Raw genomic sequence first — 25,776 nt, 5'->3', positions numbered from 1 at the left:
CATCTTTATCTTTAGTCCTTCTTTTCGAATTCTTACAAACGCCTTCACCTTGATTATTTGCTTTTTTCCGAGTATCCAATTCGTCCTCATCCTTTAAATCACCCAAGTTCTACATTATGTTCATAAGCTCAACAAAACCCATATATTTATCATCCAAAACTGCACCACCTTTGACGTTAGGGATGCCCAACAACCCTTGGATCCAAATCCGAACAAATCACCTCATCGTCCAAAGTAACATTAAAGTTGGGCCTCGGCCCATTAAGGGGGCTATCACATTGTTCCAAAGAACCGAAACGAATACCAGAACCAGGAACATTCTCATCGACCTTATTAGCGAAAAAAAAAAAACCTTATGTGTAACAAACGATGGACTGAAACTCGAAGGTAGTTCAGTCCCTAACTCAGTCGATTCAATGATATAAAAAACAAGATATCATACTTAAGAAGATGCTAGTTACATATTTCTAGCACACCAAAGTACATTTGCATTTAAGAAACATGCTAAACATACAACGTACATATATTACTTGTATAAATCATTTATTTGATCTCTATATAATTCCATAACTTGGTTCCTTCTGATCTTCATGGTTGCTGTCATCAAACCACTCTCAATCTGAAAGGGTTAACTTGATTTGGAAGAAATTTATCTAATTAGTAGAGATTTAAAGCAATTGGTAAAAGTCACTTCTAGAACTATAAAAACAAAATATGATGTAATAGTTTTGACTCATTTTACGAATCGACAATGTTGGGACTTAAAACGACCTAGGAAGAATATTTATAGGGATGAAGTGGGTTGACCGAAACACGTTGTCCAAAATTTATAGATTATTTAATAAATAGTTAGTGTGTCGAATATGATAAAAGGTTATGCTATTTCAATACAGAGTAGTACTAAACAAACTTTTGGAGTAAACTAAGCAAGTTTTGGCATAAAGGTTACACTTTGAGGTATTGGTTTAAAATTTTCTTAATTTACCCATTTGACCGGCTAAGATTTGACATACCCCAAGTCGAGCCACTTATAAGTAAACGGGTCACATTTGCTACCCGCACTAAAGAGCTTAGATCTAGATGTGATAAGATAGGCTAAATGAAAAATTAAGGGAAAAAGGGGAATTAAATCATAAACAAAAGAGATCGGTTTATATACATTACCGTAAAAGGCTCTTCAATTACAAGAATAGGTCCAATTTGGAACGAGCATTCAGAAGTCCTGTTTAGAGAAAATGAATTAACACTTGCAACAAAAATTATCACTAATATTTAGGCCATGTTAGACGACAATTTTTTCAAAATCCTATTTATAAGTTGTACGAAGGAAGATCTAATCATAGGCTCCTAATTACCTAAGAATAGAAATGGATAGGACCCCGTTACCGTTACGTAGACGATAAATAAAGACACAAAAAATGTGAAGAAAAATGATAAAAGGATATTCCTGACGACAACCCTATGCATAAACTACTTGTAACGAGCAGTGTAGTGTTGACTTTAATGAGTTGTTTTCATTTGTACAAGCAATTGATGCATGTTAACGACAGCCTTAAGTGTTATCGTTAGAAAAATCCAAGATAAAGGTAAGTAGTTTGATATACTACTTCAACAATGCAAGAGTCCTCAAGAACTAGATAACATGCTCAAAATATCTAACTATTTGAAATTCTACTAGGCGATAATAATTACAATATTTTGAGATTAGTTTTTCGTTACCATCTCCGTAGCTCTTTAGATAACAAACCAGCTATTTTCTCCTTGTTAAGTTCAACAGAACCAGAAACCGAAGTAGATAGATTTTTTGATGCCAACATAATTTCTTCCTTGTTTGGAACAATGATAGCTCCAAGGCGACGTTGATCCTAGTTTTCATTTATGGTATAATATAATGTATGCAAATTAGTACTATATCTATAGTAGACGTGACAACGTTGGCCCATTCCTAATGAAGGTGTCAAATTGGGTAATCGAATATAAAGTAGCTAAAACTTTTACAATGAAATTGGTCAAAACTAAGTCAAAGTGTAATGTTGTTGAATCGTGACTCATACTTCTTCTTAATACATGTTATTATATGAATCTAGATTAAAACTTCAAATTTTTTTTTATTTTTTTATTTTTTGATAATTATAATTATCTATATTAAATTTGTTTTGTTATAAAAGCGTACATTTTTTTTTAAAGCGTAAATATATGAGTTAGTGGGTCGGAATGACCCGACCCAACTCAACTTATGTTGGCCCGTATTCGACTCGCCTGATTTATCCATGTTCCCACTTGTAGTTATGATTAATGAAAGAACCGATAATGAAATAAGGAATTATAAATTTTTTGTAACATGAAATTGTGAATCCGTAATTGTTATAAAAATGTTTTTTTTATAAAGCTAAAAAATAAAAGTGTAAGAAATGTGTTAGTGGGTTGAAATGACCTGACCAGACCTTTTCGGCCCGTCCTTGACTCGCCTGATTAATCCAAGTTCCCACTTGTATTAAAGATTAATGAAAAAAATCTGATGATGAATTAGGATTTTATGTAACACCTGGCCAATTACAACTATTTGCTGAATTAAACTACTTCTCATGGCAGCTTCTTCTAGTTGTTCTGGTTCAACATTTTCCCCTAGTAACCATTAAAAAAATGTTATTCATATATTTATTTAATCAAATACAAAGAAATTGTTTCCAAATTTCGATGCTTGTTTACCTGTTGAAAGGACAATAGTGTCCTTGGCCCGTCCTTCAAGAACAATAACACCACCAGCATTACGATTTCGACCTATCGGGTATGAAGGTGAAATCCATCCGATATCTCCTGTATATAACCACCCGTCCTTATCCAACGCTTGCTTTGTCGCTATTGGATTCTTTATACAAATAGATAAACATCATTAGCACTCTAATAAAACTGCATCAGTTTGGTTTTCAGTTTCCTCAGTTTATTTGGTTAATTTTAAAAAATTTGCAAAACCGAAACCAAATTCCACTTCAAAATGGAAACCATGCTGAAATTATTGATGTACCTTATAATAACCTTTCATGACCTGTGGGCCCTTGACTATGATAATTCCTTTTGAACTAGGAGGAAGATCTTCACCTGTTTCTTCATTTACAACCTTTATTTCTGTATACGGTATCGGACGCCCAACTGAGCCAAGAACCTTCAAATGTCAAATATATGAACATTCATATTACTACATCCACCATCATTTGATGTTACTTTTCAAATATCTCTCAAAAAACTTTAACAAGAAAGTTGTGTAAATTTAGGTGGGTCGGGATTTGAGAAACAAGTCAAAATATGTATAGTACTTGTTTAGAATGGGTTGTAACAATTTCATCATGTGTAACTTATTCTTATTTTCCATATTTAAAAACATTGTTTAAAACTTTGCCTTTTAGATAAGGGATTAATTATAATCCAATTTCTAGAATAATACTCACTCCGTCCCAGTTTAATAATCTACAGATAAAAAGGTACACAGTTTAATAAATGTTAATATCACAATATTTTTTATTCACTTTACAGTTTTAGCTCATACTTTTTACATACTTTTTTATTTTAAATGCATAAAGTAAGGGTACAAGAAAACTTTACCTCATTATTCTTATTTATTTATAGAAGTGGACTATTAATTTGGGACGTCAAGAAAACAAGATTATTGAATTGAGAGGGAGGGAGTAATGTTCAAATAGTTTTATGCATTATGAATACACTTTGAAACTTTCGACCCATTTCTCCGGTTTTAATTTTATCAGATTTTCTTTGTATTAGAAAATATGACCAACTATATCTGTAAAAATTCAGATCGAGATTGGCATGTTACGTTACAATCTGATCCTCGACCAGCTACTGTTGGAGATGACTCTGTTAGTCCATATCCAGCTAGAATTTTGATACCAATTGCCTGTGAATACAAAAACTTTAGCGTCCTATTTACTTTTTTCTTTTGGTGAAAAAAATATAAATTATATAAATATAATCAACTTTGTATTAAAATTAAATATAATACAGTTAATTCAAACCTCAAAGAATCTGTCAACATGCAAAGGCAAGCTACCACCTCCACACATTCCGGCCTGTGTATGTTTGGTTGCTTAATATAATCTTTATTTTACCCAAAAAAAAAAAAAAAAACATATACACAACCCACATAACAAATATTTGTATTAGATGTGGCAAAATGTAAGAGGTGAGAGGGTTGGGTAACGGGTCAAGCGGTGGAATCGGACGGGTCGAATTGGCTCATATCAGCTTTTGTGCATATTTTGTACAGTTTTTTATATATATAACGAGTGTGTAAAATATATTCTTAAAAACACAATCATTCTAATAATAACGTAAGTAGTAACAATAACAAAATAAAATGATTTAAAAGGTTTTATCCATTAACAGAAAATTAATACACTTTGTTGTATTTTTAGAGCCTAAACCCAAGGGGTGGGGCCGTTGGACTTTCTTATTACTCCCGAAAGGAAAAAAATAATATTTTTTTTTGTGACTTTCCTGCCCGACTTGTTTGGCCCATTTCCGTTTATAGTCATTTTTAATTTTTGATTTGTCCTGGTTGACCGTTATAGATAAAACATAACCTTGCGTCACATTCATAAGTATATGGGTCGAAAGTATAGGTTGTTTATAAATCATACCCTAGAGATCCCAATTGACGAGTGAATTTTACTATACACAACTTTTTTTGCCAATAAATGCAATGGAAGCAAGATTGCGGCAACAACCCGTGCGTATAACCATTCCAACATCGCAACAACGTAAGACGGTTGTTTCTGGTTTTTTGGTAAAATATTACCCTACAAGGAAACAACAACAACAATATCAAATTATCAAATTCAAATTTTATCATCATACAAAAAATAGAAGTTAAGAAGAGCGATAAAGGTTGAACCTCGTATATGTTTTTGAAATGCATGTATGACATACTGATCTTTAAGAATGATAGTGAAATCAACTTACGAATAGAAGAACTCGAATATATCTGTTTCATTATCCCACTGCATAACATGATACACACTACTCACATATACTGTACTAATTATGGTTGAATAGTTATTGTTCAGAGGGTAAACTAGTAATTTTCTATTTTCCAGTTTTTCCTTTATACCCATTGTTGATGTCATCATGATAACATTCCAACGAATTGGGCTATTCAATTTTTAGCACCATAAAGTCCACAAATAAATCGGGTCAAAAGGTAAAACTTTTAAACATGGAAATGTACCTGTATAAATTTTGGTATACAAGAGGCACCGAAAGGATATAATGCGGCTGATAGTGCCTCAAATCATCCTACAACAAATTAATTAAATACTTATTACTTATCAAGGTGAAAAAGTGTGTAATAAGAAAATATATTATTATATTTATATAGAACAGACCTTCAAGTGTTTGATCGTTGTGTACATTTGCTCAACTCCATGAAAAAGAGCATGATACCCAGAAGAACGTTCATACGCATGCCAAGGTGGAAGCATACTTAGATATCTATCTTCGGGCCCAACAGAGAACAACTCCCACAAATTTCTAACCTGGAAAAATATGAACATAAACCCAATCATTACAACATAATATACTAGCATTAAGCTAACCTTTCTCGTATATAATATACGATTGAATAAAGCTATAATGTTTAAGAATGGGATACAGACAAAATCCACTAAGATACATAAGAGGTAGCAATATGGGTTGTATTTTTTTAGCATAGATTGAAATGGGTCGGGTTGGGTTGAGTCACACACACCTTATATTCCCTGTTTATAAATAACTAATATGTTAGGCGTGTTAGGACGTAGTTTTATTGAGGTAATTTGTTTTTTTAAAGGCAACAGTCGGCATCGAATAGTCTCATTTGCCACGCACGCACGCATTTTTGGGAGGAAACTCGAATCGCATTGCAGGAACCCGGTCCTTAAACCATTCTGAGGGGTAGGCGGACCGGGTTTGAATCCTGAATGAATCCGTGTGAAAACCCTCTGAAGTCAATCTAGAGCTCCATATTTCAGGCAGATTGATTAATACAATGGGCCCAACGAGGCTCGAACCCATGACCCAACCCTCGTCCCAACACACAATGTGTTGGGGATACCGTTGAAGCGAAGCTTCGTTGGTTATTGAGGTAGTTTATATCCATGCGAAATTACAAAAATACCCCATTTATTAGTTTAATGGACCATTTTCCCTGATTAAGCCCATAATTATAAACGGGTTTCGTAAAAGACAAAAGGAATCCATTACTCTCATTTTAGGGTTAGCCTTTGATACATTTAAACCTTAGCCTCCTCCTTAACCCATTTTGATCCCCTTCTTCCATTTTATCCCACTCTTTATATGAACTATGATTAATCAATGAATTTCAATGTTAGATTTACGTTTTATGATTTAAAAATGGTATCAGATCATAATCACAATTTGTAGCTTCATTTTCTTACAAAAAATAATCCTTAACTGATGATGTTTCTAGATGCCGCTAGATGTCTCCATTCTAGCCGCAATCTAGAAGATACTAGATATTCAAAGTTGCCAATTTTGACTATGGATATGGAAGAAGCAAAGTTGGAACAATGACGGCTAAACCAACTTTGACAACTCATGTGGAAGTAGCAAAGTTGAAAACAATTACGGCTAGCCACCATTTTTTGCGTTCACACCATCCCGTTCACACCTTTCCACCTCCTCAAATTTTTCCTATAAATAGAGGTGAAAACCTTCATTGTAATGCATTCAGAAAAGTGTAATCACACCTAGTTAGTGTGTGTGAGTTTAAGTGTAATTATAACCAAGAGTGAATACAACCTAGATAGTGGTGAGATTCCTAGTGTGTTAGTTTGAGAGTTTTTTTTTTTTTTGTTTTTGAGTTTTGTAATACTCTGTAATCTATTCTTGTGAGTAATATAGTTATTTTCTCTCAAATTTGTGTGTACTAACGTCCAGTCGATCCGCTCTTAATCTCAACAAGTGGTATCAGAGTGTTTGAGTTTTCTAAAGTTTTCAACCCCGTTTGTGTTGAAAAGTTATTTGTAAGGTGATAATGTCCACGGAAGAGTCGGGATCATCTTCCGGAGCCATGATTATGCTCACTGCCACCAACTACACGCTGTAGAAACCTCGGATGGAAGATCTCCTCAGCTGTAAGGATTTGTTTGACCCTATTGAATTAAATGGTACGAATCCTGATTCCGCCAAAGAGAAAGAGTGGAAGAAGTTAAACCGAAAAAATATTGGTCAGATCCGTCAATGGATTGATCATAGTGTCTTCCACCATGTTGCACAAGAGACAGACGCATATGTCCTCTGGAAAAAGTTGGAGGACATGTACCAGGCTAAGCCTGCTCGAAATAAAGCCCTGTTGATGAGGCGTTTAGTCAACATGAAGCTTAAGAGTGGAACTTCAGTTGCCGAGCATACCAGTGAGTTCCAGAGCTTGGTCAACCAGTTATCGTCTGTAGAGATGCCTCTTGGCGATGAAGTTCAGGCGCTACTGCTACTTAGTTCTCTTCCTGATAGTTGGGAGACGCTGGTCGTAACACTCAACAACTCAGCTCCGAATGGCAAACTTACCATGTCAATGGTCAAGGATGCCCTATTTAGTGAAGAGGCAAGGAGAAAGGACATGGACTCAAATCAGACCCATGCCTTTGTCACAACGAATGAGTACCAAAAACAAATGGAGAGGCAGAAGCAAGAGCAGGGGCAGGTTTGCTGATGGTAGAAAACCAATATATAAATGCCATCATTGTGGATTAGAAGGACATATGAAGAAGAACTGCTACAGATTGAAAGAGGAACAAGATCAGAGCAGTTCACAGTCGAAGAACAAGGGTGGAGAAATATTAGTTACTATCACTGGTGATGTAGCTTATTGTTCAACCCATGATGAGACATGCCTTCACGTTTCACGAGAAGACACAGAATGGGTGGTAGATACTGCATCTTCCTACCACGTGACTCCATACAAGGAATACTTCACAACATACAAATCTGGTGACTTTGGAGCTGTGAAGATGGGAAATTCCAGTTCCGCTGAGATTGTCGAAATTAGTGATGTCACGATAAAGACAAGTTCCGGGAGCACAATCACTCTGAAGGATGTCCGCCATGTTCCAGATCTTCGACTGAATCTACTTTCTGGAGTAGCTCTAGACAAACAGGGCTATGATAGTCATTTCAGTAGAGGCACATGGAAATTGTCAAGAAGCGCTATGATAGTCGCTCGAGGACACATTTGTGGCACACTATACAAAACTCATGTGAAGATCTGTACAGACGGCCTTAATGTTGCAGAAAAAGAGGCGTCACAAAATTTATGGCACCAGAGACTCGGTCACATGAGTGAAAAAGGGTTGTCTACCCTAATAAAGAAGAAGCTTATCAATGTAGACAAGGACGATGTACTAAATCCTTGCAATCATTGTTTGTTTGGTAAGCAGCATAGAGTCTCGTTTAATTCCTCTTCAACGAGAAGATCAGAGTTACTCAGTCTGGTGCACTCTGATGTTTGCGGTCCCTTGGAGGTTGAATCAATTGGCGGCAATCGATATTTTCTAACGTTTATCGATGATGCTTCTCGAAAGGTGTGGGTATATTTCTTGCGGACGAAGGACCACGTTTTCGATTACTTCAAACAGTTCCATGTCATGGTAGAACGTGACACAAGAAAGAAGTTAAAGTGTCTTCGATCCGAAAACGGTGGTGAATACTCTTCCAGGCAGTTCGATGCCTATTGCAGATCATATGGCATCCGACATGAGAAGACAGTTCCACGTACCCCTCAACACAATGGTATAGCAGAAAGAATGAACCGAACAATCATTGAACGTGTTCGGAGCATGCTCAGTATGGCTAAGCTGCCAAAGCCATTCTGGGGAGAAGCAGTCAGAGCCGCATGTTACTTGATCAACCGATCTCCATCAGTACCACTGAATTTTGAAGTTCCTGAGAAACTTTGGTCTGGAAAGGATCCATCATACTCTCACTTAAGAGTATTTGGATGTTTGGCGTACACACATGTATCCAAGGAGCTCAGGCAGAAGCTGGATGCAAGGACCACTCCATGCATATTCATAGGCTATGGAGATGAAGAATTTGGATACATATTATGGGATCCAAAGGAGAAAAAGGTGATCAGAAGTAGGGACGTAGTGTTCCATGAAAGCCAGACAATAGAAGATATTGAAAAGCCCACAATATCTCAGAAATCAAATGTTGCTGCTCATGTGCCAGAGGCAACAACGGAATCATTCATGAGAAATGAATATACAGTGCAAGAAGAAATGCCAGAAGTAGAAGATAATGAGGAAAATGACGGTGCTGAGCAGGGGGAGCCACAACCCCATCTGCCAGACGTTACAGGACCATCACAAGGCGAAGATGATGGTGGATCTTCTCAGTATATTCCAGAAGTTCGTAGATCTGAACGAGGTCGGATTCCATCGAGTAGATATCCGGAATCCGAGTACCTTCTACTTACTGAAGATGGAGAACCAGAGAGTTTTCATGAAGCGGTATCTCATAAGGACAAAGAAAAATGGTTGCTCGCAATGAAAGATGAGATGGATTCTCTGCAGAAAAATCGGACTTATGAAATCGTAGAACTTCCACGCGGGAAGAAGGCACTGAAAAACAAATGGGTGTTCAAGCTGAAAAAGGATGGCAGTGGGAAAGTGGTGAAATACAAAGCACGGCTTGTATTCAAAGGATTCCAACAGAAGAAAGGGATTGATTTTGACGAGATATTTTCACCGGTAGTCAAGATGACTTCAATTAGAGTCATACTTGGATTGGTAGCAAGTATGAACTTGGAGTTTGAACAGATTGATGTAAAGACAGCTTTTCTTCATGGAGATTTACATGAAGAAATTTACATGGAGCAGCCGGAAGGTTTTGAGGTTTCAGGAGAAAATCTCGTATGCAAGCTGAAGAAAAGGTTGTATGGTTTGAAGCAGGCACCTAGGCAATGGTACAAGAAGTTTGACTCGTGCATGGTGAGTCAAGGGTACAAGAAAACTGCAGCGGATGAGTGTGTCTATATTCAGAGGTTTTCTGAAGGAAATTTCGTTGCTCTTCTACTATATGTAGACGATATTTTGATCGTAGGGAAAGACGCAACGAAGATCAACCAACTGAAGAAGGAACTCTCTAAGTCTTTCGACATGAAAGACTTAGGACAAGCTCAACAAATTTTGGGAATGCATATAACTCGAGACAGGAAGAATAGAAGGTTATGGCTATCTCAAGAGAAGTATATTGAACGAGTGCTTGAACGGTTCAATATGAACAATGCCAAACCTGTTAGCATTCCATTAGCCAACCATTTCAAGTTAAGCAAGAGTTCTTGTCCCTCATCCAAGGAAGAGACCGGGGAGATGTCGTCAGTACCATATTCTTCAGCGGTTGGAAGTTTGATGTATGCAATGGTGTGTACAAGGCCCGATATTGCTCACGCAGTGGGAACGGTGAGTCGTTTTCTCTCCAACTCTGGGAAAGAGCATTGGAATGCAGTAAAATGGATTCTCAGATATCTTAAAGGTACAACGAAGATATGTCTTTGTTACGGGGGAGCTGATCCAATATTGGAAGGCTATACAGATGCAGATATGGCTGGAGATCCCGATAGTAGAAAATCTACTTCAGGATTCATTTACACTTTTGCAGGGGGAGCTGTTTCATGGCACTCAAGACTACAGAAGTGTGTTGCATTATCTATAACTGAAGCAGCGTATATTGCTGTTGCAGAAGCTGGAAAAGAAATGTTGTGGTTAAAGCGTTATCTACAAGAATTTAGAATTAAGCAAAAGGAGTACAAGGTACATTGTGACAGTCAGAGTGCTCTAGATTTGAGCAAGAACTCTATTTACCATTCCCGTACAAAACATATTGATATTCTCTATCATTGGATACGCGAGGTAATTGATCGACAACTACTGAGACTAGTGAAGATCTATACAAAGGAGAATCCTGCGGATATGTTGACAAAGGTGGTGACTCGAGAGAAGCTAATGTTATGCAGAAACATAACCGGGATGTGGTTTTCCTGTATACGGCTGGAGGGGGAGAATTGATAAGTTCCAGCCGTAATCTAGTATCTTCTAGATGCCGCTAGATGTCTCCATTCTAGACGCAATCTAGAAGATACTAGATATTCAAAGTTGCCAATTTTGACTATGGATATGGAAGAAGCAAAGTTGGAAACAATGACGGCTAAACCAACTTTGACAACTCATGTGGAAGTAGCAAAGTTGAAAACAATTACGGCTGGCCACCATTTTTTACGTTCACACCATCCCGTTCACACCTTTCCACCTCCTCAAATTTTTCCTATAAATAGAGGTGGAAACCTTCATTGTAATGCATTCAGAAAAGTGTAATCACACCTAGTTAGTGTGTGTGAGTTTAAGTGTAATCATAACCAAGAGTGAATACATCCTAGATAGTGGTGAGATTCCTAGTGTGTTAGTTTGAGAGTTTTTGTTTTTGTTTTTGAGTTTTGTAATACTCTGTAATCTATTCTTGTGAGTAATAGAGTTATTTTCTCTCAAATTTGTGTGTACCAACGTCCAGTCGATCAGCTCTTAATCTCAATAAGTTATGAGTCGGAAAAGAAATATGAGATGATTTGAATCGCCAAATGCATGGAACTTGTATAGCTTCTAAGTAAAGGATCACAACAGCATCGAAGATCTATAAATACTTCAAAAAATGAAGGAGAACTACTTAGACCATCGTACAAGAGATTTTGCAATATCCCGAACGAGCTTCGAAAGAACAAACTTCACAACAAAACACTTGAAATAAAAATGAAGTTTATGTACAACATGGACCCGGACTGGGAAAGACATGCAATGAATATGATTCAGAATCAAGCATCAAGAACCCCAACATTCATTTAATTGTTGAACTTCTGAATTGAATCATCCGGAATTTTGCAAGAAGGAAGGCTGAAAAGGGAAGCATTACAACAACAACAAGTGTCGCAGATCCACTTGCCCTTATTGTTGAAAAGAAATAGCAAGCTACTATATACTCAAGAAAACCAATAATTGAAGAGGTTGAGCCTCTTGAATATGACATATATGAAACTGATGACAATGAGGATTCTGACTTTCACAAGATAGTTGCTCTTTTACTAAAGCAGTAAACACCCGATTCTCCAAAGTCAAACCAACTAACAATAAATTACGTCTTACTTCTGCATCCTCTTATAACAAGGAACCGGAGTTCAAAGGGAAGTATGAGTACCAAAAGAATCTCCATGTGGAAAATCGTACAACGGGAGATGTTAAGACTATTGAGCAGAAAAGTGATGCAAAAGGTTGCTACAACTGTGGAAAACTTGTGCACTTCGTACAAAATTGTTGGTGGCCCGTGAAAAAGGATGAGACCTACTACAGGAACACAATATTGTTGGCTAAACAAGAGGCTCTAGGAGTTGCACTTCTAGTGAGCAAGCAGCTTCATGCGCTACTGATAGTGAAAATGAAGACCAACAAGCATGCTTGTGCTACATGGCTTAAATGTCTGAAAAGGATCCTGATGGATGTCCTTCTGCTGAACCTAACATTGAGGATACCAAAACTGACTTATCAACTCCTAATGAATTTGTTGCTCAAACTAAAATGCTGCACAATAAAGTTTTCAGTTTGATTACTGACTCTTTAAACTATGATTTACAAGAAAAATCATCAACCATTTTTGAACTTGTAAAACAAAATGATACTTTTCACAAGAAGTTATCTCCTTAAAAAATGAGATTGAAAAACTTAAAGATGAAAACTCTACTTCAACTCTATTATCTCCAAATCAAGTTAATGCCACAATCATTGAACTTGAAAAAGACATTTTAGAGCCACATAAGACCATTAAGACTTTAAATATTGAACGGACTGAGGAAAATTTGAGAGCTTACGCCCTGTTGGAAGAAGTTGAAACTCAAAAAGCTAAATATAAGAAGTTGAAACTCAAAAAGCTAAATATAAATCTCTTCAACCTTAAACAGTTAAATGACAAAATCAAAATCTGTGATTCAAATCATGAGGTATTTATTAAAAGTGGTAAAATAATAGCCTTTCAAAAGAAATTGAGTCCTTCAAAGAACAAGTGGTTTATTATGAGCAAATTTATATAGGCAAAAACAATCACTTCAAACCATTTTTATGCATAAACTTAAATATCTTGAAGCTCTTCTTAAAAGTGAACACCACAAGAGTTATGATACAGATATGTTAGGATATGGTAATCCAAAAACATTACTCTTAATTCAATATGAAGTTCCACCACTATATGATTAGCTTGTGTCGTTGTCCAATACCAGGACTAGCACTGGTTGACACAATACACACTACACAATTCACAAACTCCTTTATTTTTCTCATCCTATCCTAGGTCACAAGGATAGTTATGCTAGAGCGGAATAATTGCACCGTGTCGCAATCTAAAACACAAGGATTAGTTGTGGTTGACACATTCTCATTTTCAACTTAATATCTTTACTTGTTCTTGCAGTTGTATTTCTTTATCAACAGCTTGTTCTTGATGCCTTCGTTACACAAACACATTATGAAGGGGGAAAAAGATTTAAATGACACTATTTCATGACGACAAGGTGCACCTCAACATCTCAAACACAACAAACACCAAACCCACTACACAAGCTTCCGCACCACATCTCAAAGCATGCGCACTCAATTTTTGACGTGATGAAAATAACCAATATCTAGTTGAGGGGAGCAAAAGATCGCATTAATCAAGGGGGAGCAAGAGAACTCATCACTCGAGGGAGCAAGAAAAGAATACACAAAGTACATGCTCCGTCTCTAGCTCCGTCATACAAGCTTTCTCTCAGATACACATCATCTAGTCAAGACAACACAATAAAACCAAGATACCCACAAAGATAAGACAACTTCTAAAAGAAGAAGTTTCCAACAAAGTTAACAAAACAACACCACTCAACCTTTATCCCGCATTTCTTAAAGACAAAGAAGTTTCCTCAAGAAGAAGCTTCTACATCATACAACAACAAAAATGGAGAATCTTATAAAAAGAGATTATCACATAAACAAACTCACAAAAAAGTTTTTCCTGCATAGCTTAAAAGAAAGATATCATCAAGTCAAAGCTTCAAAGATCAAAGACATCAATTCATACAAAAGTCGAAGATGACAAGTCGCCCCCAACATTTAAATAGAATTAAAGAAGTCCAAGCACACATCACATCAAAGGGGGTGTTTGTTAGTACATAACTTTATTAATGTAATATGTATCCACATGAAATTACCAATCTACCCTTCATTAGCTTAATGGACCATTATCCCTAATTAAGCCTATAAATGTAAATGGATTCCTTGAGGTATAAAAGGAATCCATTACTCCCATTTTAGAGTTAGTCTTTCAGACATTTAAACCCTAGCCTCCTCCTTACCCATTTTCCTCTTTTTCCATTTTATCCCACTTTTTGTATGAACTATGATTTTTCAATGAATTTCAATGTTAGATTTACGTTTTAGTATTTACAAGGTGTGATTAGAAATCTCTTCTCTTCTCTTCTTTCTTTTATCTTCTCTTACATCACATAATGTGATTAAAGCTGACATGTCACTCTGACATTTAATCCACAATTTCAGTGCCACTTGGAATTTTTATAATTAATCAGTATTATTATTGTTAATCACCACAAATTACCAACTGGACCAATAATCATGGTTATTAACTTCCTCTCTCTTCAAGAAACGGATCTAATACCCAATGTCCTCTCTCTTCAACATTCATCCTCCCACAACCTTTTGAATCGTCGATTGTTGCCTCTGATCGGCGCAATCTATTACGCCGCTACAATAGATTTAATCGCTACATTTTTTCGCTTCTGATGGTATAACTTTTGTATATTATCTCTGGTATACCTCAAATCGCCGACTGAACAAAACCGCTGCCCTAATTCGCCTTCAAACGCACAGACTTTGAATTTTCAATGTTTCTGAATTCTAATTATAGACCCTACGTCTTCAACCTTCAAATTCCTATACAATTATTTTCAATAAGAGTTTAATTTTGCATTTGTATAAGGATTAAAGCCGTCATCCATGTTTAAGGATTGGTATCTTCGGTCTCATCGTTGTTTACATGGATAATTCAAAATTCTTTCATCGAATTGATCCACCTTCGTTTACAACTGATGACAGGTATATCTATTCAATTTGATTTCACTTCTCCTAACAAATAAATGTTTCAGTTATGTTTCTTGACTGCCTGTATAATAATTTCCGTTGTTAACATTTGTTTTTTTCAGATACTCTGAAACCAGACAATAATGAATAACAATTGAAATCACTTCACAAGTTTAAAGGTTTCTATACAGTTTTGTGATTAACTGTTTCGGTAAACAACAATAAGTATGGATTTGTTGATGATTAATGACGTTATACATCGGTTAAATTCATCGATTTATATTAACTCCTGTTTTTTTATTGTTGAATTTTGAAGGTAGTTTAAAGTCCCAAACTCTTATAATCACATTATTCATGTGGATATGCATACAGGATTTTTCAAACATAGGTTTTTGATCTTCATTAAAAAATCAGGTTATGCGTTTTTTGTTTTCTAAAAATATCTTAAGTATGAATGTTAATTTGTGTATTCCGATCTTATGCAACATATCTCATTAGCGAGGTTTCTCTTTTGATTATTAAATGTGCTTTGTTTATCGTTGATGATGTCAATTCCTGTCAACATATTGATGGCTGTTATAGATATGGAACCTTCATATGTAACATCAAAGAGTGTTACAAGGGTCAAAATGGGCAGTTTGGGCAATGGTTGATAACCAATTGTAGAACATTACTTACCCAAGAAGCAGGTTACAATATGTTTTTGTCTTCCCAAACTCAAGCATTTGTTAAACTTTATAATGGGTCGTGCTATACTACCATGCTCAAACATATATAAACATGTCTATACACATGATGGAATAAGTGTAGACATATATGGACGGAGTATATACGGCCAGATTTCAAGCATGAAGATTCACATCTTGGTGAATAACTCATTTGGAGGTACCATTAAGCCATATGTAATGTGTAAGGTTGGTCTTCCCATATTTCTTTATTGTAGCAATAACATCAGGTCTCAAATATTAGTGTATTGCCGTATTTATAAGGAGTCATCTTGGGTTACATTCTAATGTCAACGAGTCAAAAGGGTATAGTTTGACACATATCAGGTTAACATAGGCTCAAAATAGAAGTGGTGGTGACCAATCCGATCCAACTTGAACCGTTTATGTACTATTACAAATTCAACCATTTTTGACCAACTGCATAAACATGTTGCTACACGTAGGAGTGGTTTGATCAGGTTGGTTAACGAGGCAAAAACGGGTATATATAGGAATTGATTTGAAATGTTGTCTTTGTACATGTAATAATTGATCCTTGGAGTGCTCCTTTGGTATCTGTCTTTATAGGTGTCAAAATGGGTTATTTAGGCAACTTCCAAAAACATATTTAAATAGGTTAGTTCTTTAGAGTCGCTAAAATGGGCTGGGTTGGGTCATTGTTTGACCAGCCAATACGTTTTTTCGATTTGACTCAACGTTATAGTGGCCTGCAGATTCATATAATTACTAGGCTCGGTACTTCAACCTTTGTTCTGATGTCATTCATACGAATTGAGATGTAGTAGTTGATTGTTGTATTGGATGAGGAATTAATTAAAACTTAAGCATATATAAATCGAATTCTAGTAAGTGTCTTTTGAACCGTCTTGACTCTCTTGCTTTTGGAGATGGATGTGATCTTGATTAAAAAGTCAAGTACCTCGAGGATGTTTGCCCAGGGGTAATTGATATCTAACAGCACTACTTGAAACTCAAAAATTGAAAGTAACTTTTTTACTATTGGGATCCTTGGGAAAGACGACTGTTCAACAAATTGTGTATCAAATCAAAATGGGTTGTGGGTTACGTGTAATTAGTCAAATCAAGTATGCTCATTTTGTTGATGGTTTATGTTGCTTTGTTTTATTTGTATGTGCAGGACGACTTTCAGACTTTGAAGGGCGGGAAGTACTATGTGTGCGTGCTTATGGTTCATCTTTTTACACATGGAATAAATCTACGGTCTTACTTCAATCTATGGATATGAATCTTTATTTAATGGCATTCATATATACATGTGATTTCTTAATGTGTTTTGTGACTGGATATGAATGTAAATTTTTATGGATATGAATGTTAAATTTTATTATAACTAACTTATGTGCATTATACTGCAACGTTAATCAAGATTTCCTTCACTTTTACATACGTGGATGCTTTCTTATTTGGTAGTATTTCAAGATACATGTGATTGTATTATTTTATTAATCTTCATATAACTTATGTACAATTCCATCTGATCTATATACAACTTGATGTTATGGAAAACAACTTATTTCACCTGTTTGGTCTACTTATACTTCCATTATAAGTAATTTATTTATTATTTGTGGTAAAGTTATATTCTGATGTAGATTTGAGTTCTGAATCAGGTGGTTTTTCAACGGAACTGTATCACCAGCAAGAAGAAGGGTCAAAAGTGGGGTATATAAAATTTCTCAACTTTTCAAAGGAATGACTTTCAAAAAGCAGATGATGAACCGTCTACAATGTCAAATGCAGATGCACAACCACCTCGATTAAACACGATAAGTTTGATCAGCTACCTTTGTGCACATAATACGTAAATCTACTTGTGTTATTTTTATTATAGGGAAGGTGATGTCATTGCGTACCGTCTTATCTTCTTCTTGGACTCCTGAGCTCTCTTCATTTCGGGTAAATCTTTAGCAGAAATGAGAGCTATTCAAAGAAGACATTGTGTGTGTTTTACTACTACTACTGCTGCTGCTGCTGCTGCTGCTGCTGCTGCCGCCGCCGCCGCAGCCGCCGCCGCCGCCGCCACTGCCGCTGTGCCACTGCCACCACCACCACCACCACCACTAAAAATTATTTTCAGGTTGGAAAAGTCTTACATTGTGATAATAATAGCACTGTTCTGATATCGGTACTGTATTATCCCAATGTATTTGATAAGATGGATGAAGATGGCCCATACAAATCTCTTTATAAAGAAGATGGAAGTTTAGAGGTATTTTATTTCTTTTGGCCTCTTTGAACTATTTGACTCATTTGTGTATTATTTTTTTTAATTCTGTTTATACCCCTTTGACTTACAAGAGATAAACATAAGTCAAACCGATTCACCTTGAGGTGAATGGATTGAAATTATGACCTTGGTATTGTGTCTCCATATTGTGTCTCACTTTATAAGTGGTTCCTCTGCAGATTAATTTAGAAGCGCTTATGGACGTCTGAAGTGTTAAAAAAAGAAACTCACATACGACAAAAGCAGTTAATAATGTTGTCGTTCAAGCTCCAAATGGTGAAATTAAAGATGATGCGTTGAAGCAATTGTCTATCAGTATGACCCCAATCTGTCTAAAAGTCCAAGTATTACTTTTTTTTCGAGGAGTTAAATGGGTAAAGCTTTAAGAAGTGGCTAAATTGAAAACAGCTAGAATGACCCAAATGGGTTGGAACTTGGAAGTTGCTTAAAGCATACACAAAATTTATCAAACTTCTTAATGAACTCAAAAAAAAAAAATTTTTTTTAACAGAATTAGGTTGTTATTATAATATTATAAGCTTTGATCATCATCATATTTGAATTTTGAAAATTTGATTATGTTAAGAAGTAATCCATCTTTATAAACCGTTACTCAACCTTGTGTGTATACTCGGGGTATTTATTCATAGATTTTCTTATGTTTTCTCGACCAGTCGTCACGCACAAACATGGTAATGCATGGGATGAACTGAGTGAGGCATTAAGGGAAAAGAAATTAGAGTTATTGGAGATAAATGAAGAGATGAAAGATTCAGGGAGGAACAAATGGTCATATAGAGCTTTAGAGGTAGTGCACTTGGTCCAACAATGGCTATGTTAAGATCTACTAATAACATATAATCTCGGCGCACTCTGTTTCACATGATCTGATTTATCATATCGTTAATTGATATAACATTATACGTTTCCAGTTTGTTTGATTAAGAGTCGCCGTGCAACGCACGGGCTCTTAAGAGCACTGGGTGTGGTGACGCGTCAGTTCAGTGTTAGTTCAGTGTCTTGCTGATGACTGGACGCTGACTGGACTGACACTGGAAACTAACATTGGTGAAAAAAACGGGGGAATTGGGAAGAATGTCAGTTCAGTGTCAGTTCAGTGTCTTGGAAAGAGAAAATAGTGTATGTTATTATTATTTAATTATTTTTTAAAATTAATTTAATTATTTGAAAAAACAATATTAACACAAAATAAACTTCATTAATAATAAAAAAAAAAGTTACATAATTAAAAATTAAACTACAAAATAAAAATACAATGCATAATAAAGACGTTATTTGTAACTCGAATAGCCCAAAGATGTTCGACCAATTTCACTCTTCCCCCTCATCCTCCGCCTCCTCTTCCTCCCCTGAGCTCGGATAGCCCAAACATGTTCGACTAAATCGCCTCGTAAACGTTCATGCACCTCCCGATCGTGTAATTCCTTCGTCCTGGCTTTATACTCTTCACATCTATCGTACCAAGTAGTTTGCATGTTTTGAACCGGTTCATACACCCAATTATTCTCAGAAATGTTGAACCCATTATCTTCAACTATCATGTTATGCATTATGATACACGCATACATAATTCTTTGAATAGCCTTCAACGAATAAGGCCTTGCAAGTTGTTGTAGTATATGCCAACGTCCTTGTAAAATACCAAAAGTCCTCTCAACATCCTTTCTTGCCTTAGATTGTTTGCGTGAACAGTATTTACTCTTTGGATCAGCTGCACTCGAATACGCTTTAACAAATGATGCCCATTGAGGGTAAATCCCATCCGCTAAATAATAACCCCTTTTGTACTCTACACCATTAATAACATAAGGGATGTCTGGGAAATTATCATTAAGCATCGATTCGAACAAAGGACTGGTATTTAACACATTTATGTCATTGTTTGACCCAGCAACCCCAAAATAAGCATGCCATATCCAATTATCATACGAGGCAACGGCTTCAAGCATAATAGTTGGATGACTATGATCTCCACGCTTAAATTGGCCTTGCCATGCAACCGGACATTTTCCCCAAACCCAATGCATACAATCTATACTACCTAGCATGCCGGGAAAGTCATGCTTTTCCTCATGAACCTCGTATAAACGTTCCATGTCCTCACGAGTAGGCTCGCGCATATAATCATTTGAATATAAAACAGTAATACATTTACAAAAATTCTGTAAACTTTCACGAGCTACACGTTCCGACATTTGTAAATACTCGTCTAATGCATCGGGTGCATAACCGTATGCCAACTGACGAAGTGCCGCCGTTATTTTTAAATGTGTACTAATGCCTAACTCGCCACGGCAATCAGGTTTAACATGAAACCATTCAAAATATTCAGGTAAACTATTTGCAGAAAAATTTAATATACCTTCCATAATTCGGTTGAATACACGTCTCCTCATTCGAAATCGACGTTTGAACTCCACTTCGCTATACTTCGGACGTTCAGCAAAATAGTCTCTTATGAGGCGATCATGTGCTTCATGGTGATCACGTCTGATATAGCGTCGCGTTAAACGAACATTAGAACTATCCCCCTCATCACTTTGATCGGCCTCTAACATTTCGAGTGCAAGCATCGTATACTCAACATCGGAAGATGAATAAGCCATTGTGTTTTTTAAACTATTATTTGTATTGTATAAAAAATGAGAGAAGTGAGGTTTGTGTGAGTATATAGTATGTGATTTGTGTGTGTATTTATAGAGGTTTAATATGTAATTTATAAAAAAAGAAAAAAAAAAAAAGCACAAAAAACGGATGCAACGGCTAGAAATATGAAAATGGGGCCCACTTAATCATCAAGAACCAAAGTCTTGGATCCGACGCCGGCCAGGTCGACGTTGGACCGACGCCGGGGTGGTGTGGTGGCGACGGTCGATGGTTAAAAAGTGGGAATCCGACGCCGGGGTGCTTGTTCCCACACCGAGAGCTCTAAAGACTAGTTATATACACCAATATATTAACCGTTTGGGAGGTTGTAATGTACTTATTATAAAACTACACTTGTTTAAAACATTTACTTTTAAGGATACTCTTTAAATTACCTAATTAATCCCTAAATAAAGACAAAACTAAAATCGATCCCTTCATAAATAAATGAAACAAAACTGCCGCCTCTTAGTTACAGAAAGTCCGGTCTTACCTCAGGAGTAATTAACCAACTCACGGACGAATAATTTTAAAGTTAAATCTATTGTTTTTAACTTATACTTAGTCACAAGATTCTTAAAAAAGAAAAAGTGATCAAAATGAAAAAATGGTGCAAAAGATAGAATTTGTACCAGAAATAAAAAATTATTGTGTGTAAGCATTACTCCTTTTGGGCTGCCAGTAGTTCCACTTGTATAAATAAGAGTGGCAACATCATCAGACTTGATAGGTTCATAAATGTATTTTTCACCTAAAACTCACAAAGTCAGTTATTAAGGAAAAGGTCAAACAACTCAAATATTCTAAACAAATAGTAGAAAAATGAAAAACAACTCAAATTTTAAACCATGCCACATATGTAGGGCATGTTTGGCACAAGGTTTTTTCGAATTTTTTGGAACTTTTAGCTTATAACTTTTATGAAAAAACTTATATCTAATAAAAAAAAAACTTCGTTAGGTTAAAAGAGCTTTAAACTTTTAAACGGATAAAAAAAGCTAAAAGCTAATAGAACTAACTTTTGAGAAAAAACTCATAGTTTTTTGTCATTTTACTATTTACTTTAACAGTTTCAGCTACTCTAACAAATACCTAAATACATATAAAAAGCTAACAGCTACAAGCTACCAGCTAAAACCAAACATACCCTTAACAACATGTTCCATATTGAACATTATTTTATTGATGTTATCTGATTCTAACATTAGAGATGAAACGTAGTGCTAACTGAACCGTCGCACTAGTAAATGGGTCAAAATTGACACTTCTACTTCTAAAAGATCTCCCTAAACTAACCGACTCTAGAGATTCATTATGTATGCCTGTATATTATTTTACTGTTCGTCACATCATGCACTTATTAATATTTTTCTGCTAATGTCTTCTTATTTTTAATCCGTCACTAACATCATCATGACGTAACACATTTTTTTTCTATTCTTTCATGTCTCTTTTTTAGGCTTCTTGGCCCAACGAAGTGGACCTCTAGGCTTCTAGTTTACTAGGTTAAGATAGAAAAGAATGAAATGTGACTAATAAACATTAAACTTTTTTATTATTTTTTTATTTTTACTATTACACTTTTTTAAAGCAGAATAAACATTGTAAATTGACTTACAAACATCATATGAGTCAAGCAAAAACGCACGATGTTCACGACCAATATCCATGATATCCTTGTAACTATAAGCAGAAACTCCCTCCATTATATGACTACTGATGGATGATGTTTCGCCCCATAATAAGATGACAAATCTAATTTTCACCTCAGAATTAAAAGCCTCTGCTATCTGGTTATAGAACTCAGGATTGTCTATAGCAAGTGCAACACTATTATGAAAAAAAAAAGTTTATAGCGTCAAAAACAGATGAATATAATACGTTTAATGCAAACAACCAAACGAAATCATTCATAGTAACCTTTCAGAATGTTTATAGATGAGTAACAGCTCTTCCACAGATGACTTGCATCCTCTTACAACATTTATTGCTCCTGTGGCCATAATACCTATAAAACCAAACTTATTAACAATATTATATATAATTATTATTATTATCTGAATTAGGCTATACCATAGAATACATTGATGCATGTTTATAAATGTATTCAACAGTCCAAAGTATGAATATTATCTACCTTGATCAACAACGATCCAACGACAAGAATTCTCAGCAAAAAGTGCTATCTTTTCACTTGGTTTAAGTCCAATAACTCTTAAACCTTCAGAAAAATCCAAGATGTTTTGTTCCAACTGCAATATTCAAAACTCAATAGTGTACTTTTCGATTAACTTGTTCTATAGTTAAAACTTGACTAGTGAAAAATTGATAATGTGCAAAATACCTGCTTGTAAGTGATAGTTGTAGGAGGGTCATGATGTGGGTCTACCAATGCAACCTTATCACTAAATTTTTCGGCGGAGTATCTCAAAATGTCGGGAATAGTTGTTACTTCTGTCGTTGATTCATTGTTCTGTAATCGTAATGAACTCTCGAGGAGAGGTGCGTACTTTCGAACTTGCCTTTTTTCGTTCTGCAAACGAGCAGTATTCAGAGATAGGTCATGAATCACAATATTTAATCAGCAGTATAACAAATTATCTGTGACTAGTGTTTCTTTGTCAGTTTCCTAAATTTGAATATTCAGTTAAAACGAATTACTCATTTTACTCAGAACATCAAAACCTGCACTCATGTTTATTTGTATTAATATTACACCGCCCAACCCTCATTGTTCTTACAAACAACACCTTAACCTGCACTCATCAATCAAATTAAAAACTGAAACTAAGCATCTCAATAATCAAACTAATGAGTACAGAAACCTTTAATATAAGATGGGTGCAAAATGTTAGTAGAGAACAATAAGATGGGGGCAAAATGTCGAAATTTAACAAAAATATACACTAAATATCGAACTTTAGCATGTAATTGCACAAAAAAATTTGGTCGTCTGGGGTGGCAGACTTCGATTCAGGGGCAGAGCTTAGTGTAACTCAAAGGGGGTATCCGCCCCACCTTGATTTAACGGGGAAAACAATTTTACACTAAAATTTTTTTGCACAAAAATATTTGGTCGTCTGGGGTGGCAGACTTCGATTCAGAGGCAGAGCTTAGTGTAACTCAAAGGGGGTATCCGCCCCACCTTGATTTAACGGAGAAAACAATTTTAGACTAAAATTTTTTTTTAACTAAAAGATAAGATTTTTATTTGTGTTTACCACCGCTGGATATGAAAAATTTATTAAATTTTCGAATTCGCCCGATCTGTCTTTGAGTTCAAGTTCCGCCACTGCTTCGGTTGCCCTTTAATAGATCCCCCTGTACAATTCGAGACTACCACCAATGTTTATTTTAACAATAGTTTCAAGTAATTTTGGCATGTTCTGAACAAATTAATATTAATATTAATATTAATATTAATATTAATATTAATTATTAATATTAATTAATATTAATACTACATACTAATTGACAAAGTTTTAAAATAGTAACTGAAAAATACCACTTTTACGCTATAACGACTTGTACGTCCCGCATAAACAGTTGTACCCACAAGGGTAGTACTGTGCTACAAATTTTTTTTTTTTTTTAAATTCTTCTCCTCATTACTTTATTACTACATACTAATTGACATTAGGGATGGCAATGGATATCCGATCCAGTGGATATCCATCCGATCCACCCGACAATTCGTGGATATGAACGATCTAAATAGATATGGATATGGATATGGACGAAAAAATTTCATCCATGGATGAACCCGCTTCCACCCGAAATAACTAAATATATAAATTTATCACTCAAATTAGTATCATTTATGTAGTGATATTTCATTAATTATATTCACATTCATCTTTCGTTATATTTTCTTTAAAAATATAACTTTATTCTTATATTTTGTTTTGTTTAATTTAAATGTATTTATCGTACTTTGGTGGTTTAAATGTAATTCTATGTAACTAAAAGTAAGCAACTTACATGTCGATATCTTTACACATTTAATAGGCTATTTATTGAATATTTGTTATATAGATTAGTAAAAATGTGATTTTCGGTCGCTTAAACTATTAAAAAATATTACTTTTGATCGTATATAATGAACCACCGCTTATAATTGTTAAAAATAAGATAAATTTAAGCGGATATGGATAATTATCCATTAACCCGCTTCACCCGACGGATATGGATATGGATGGATGAAAACTAAAAAAAATAAATGGATATGGATATGGATATGGATACGGTCTCACCCGATCCATATCCGATCCATTGCCATCCCTAACTGACATAGTTTGGGAACATTAATTGAATAGTAACCACTCTTACACTTTATCGACTTGTACGTTGCGCATACACAACTAAACAACTGTACTCACAATGCCCAGTACTGTGCTACAGTGTTTTTTTTTTTTTAATCCTTCTCCTCATTCACCCCTACAAACTTTACTAAAGGATGTAAAAAAACATTGCCCCCATTTTTTAAACTATTTTTTATCAAAAAATGTTATGCTTAATTATTTTGTTATTTTTACCGTTCTTTTTCCCTTCAATTTTTCCTAAACATTGCCAAAAAAATCTTTGCACGATGGCACGGCATAACGCGGAGCCTAACACTAGTTCTTACTAAAAACAACATACATATATATACAACTTCAATATATTAATAGAAAACCAACTATATATAAATATAAATAAACGTAATAGTAATTCAAACCTTGAATTCAGCACAAACACGAATTTCATGACGATGACTGACATGATCACGAGTGTGCTTTTGGCTAAGAAGTAACACATTGCTCGTGTTTACGCCGTTGTACCAGTAGTGATAAAAAGTCGAATGCCCACGTTGGATACATAACAACGCCGATAAAATGTTGTTCGTTGAAGCATTAGGAAGGGACATTGGGTTACACATGGAAGATACTTGATTCAACAAACCTCTATGCATTGTCAT

At 35.4% G+C, this 25,776-nt stretch overlaps 1 protein-coding gene across 1 annotated transcript; it reads right to left on the bottom strand.

The window, feature by feature from the left end:
* Positions 1–526: 526 nt before the first annotated feature.
* LOC139875587 (probable acyl-activating enzyme 16, chloroplastic) lies at positions 527–25,776 on the bottom strand. Its single transcript, XM_071862912.1, has 19 exons — positions 25,537–25,776; positions 23,505–23,575; positions 23,164–23,395; positions 22,957–23,071; positions 22,740–22,827; positions 22,438–22,649; positions 21,452–21,570; positions 5,397–5,546; positions 5,240–5,307; positions 4,907–5,012; positions 4,653–4,811; positions 4,029–4,082; positions 3,830–3,910; positions 3,026–3,163; positions 2,710–2,869; positions 2,546–2,625; positions 1,720–1,865; positions 1,165–1,222; positions 527–619 (listed from the first exon to the last, which is right to left on the bottom strand). The coding sequence occupies exons 1-19, from the start codon at positions 25,774–25,776 to the stop codon at positions 527–529; spliced, it is 2,370 nt and encodes a 789-aa protein (XP_071719013.1).

Source organism: Rutidosis leptorrhynchoides, chromosome 11, assembly GCF_046630445.1.
Source record: "Rutidosis leptorrhynchoides isolate AG116_Rl617_1_P2 chromosome 11, CSIRO_AGI_Rlap_v1, whole genome shotgun sequence".
NCBI classification, from domain to species: domain Eukaryota; kingdom Viridiplantae; phylum Streptophyta; class Magnoliopsida; order Asterales; family Asteraceae; genus Rutidosis; species Rutidosis leptorrhynchoides.
Note: the sequence above shows the minus strand (reverse complement) of the source record. Positions and strands in the feature narration are given on the sequence as shown.

Bases quoted from the DNA above. Each gene is read 5' to 3' on its own strand.
- LOC139875587 (XM_071862912.1), bottom strand. From the start codon at position 25,776: ATGACAATGCATAGAGGTTTGTTGAATCAAGTATCTTCCATGTGTAAC. The intron at 23,396-23,504 runs GTTTTGATGTTC...CTGCTGATTAAA, and splicing joins ACAAATAAACATGAGTGCAG to TATTGTGATTCATGACCTAT. The intron at 4,083-4,652 runs GTATGATTTATA...AAACATACACAG, and splicing joins CGTCAATTGGGATCTCTAGG to GCCGGAATGTGTGGAGGTGG.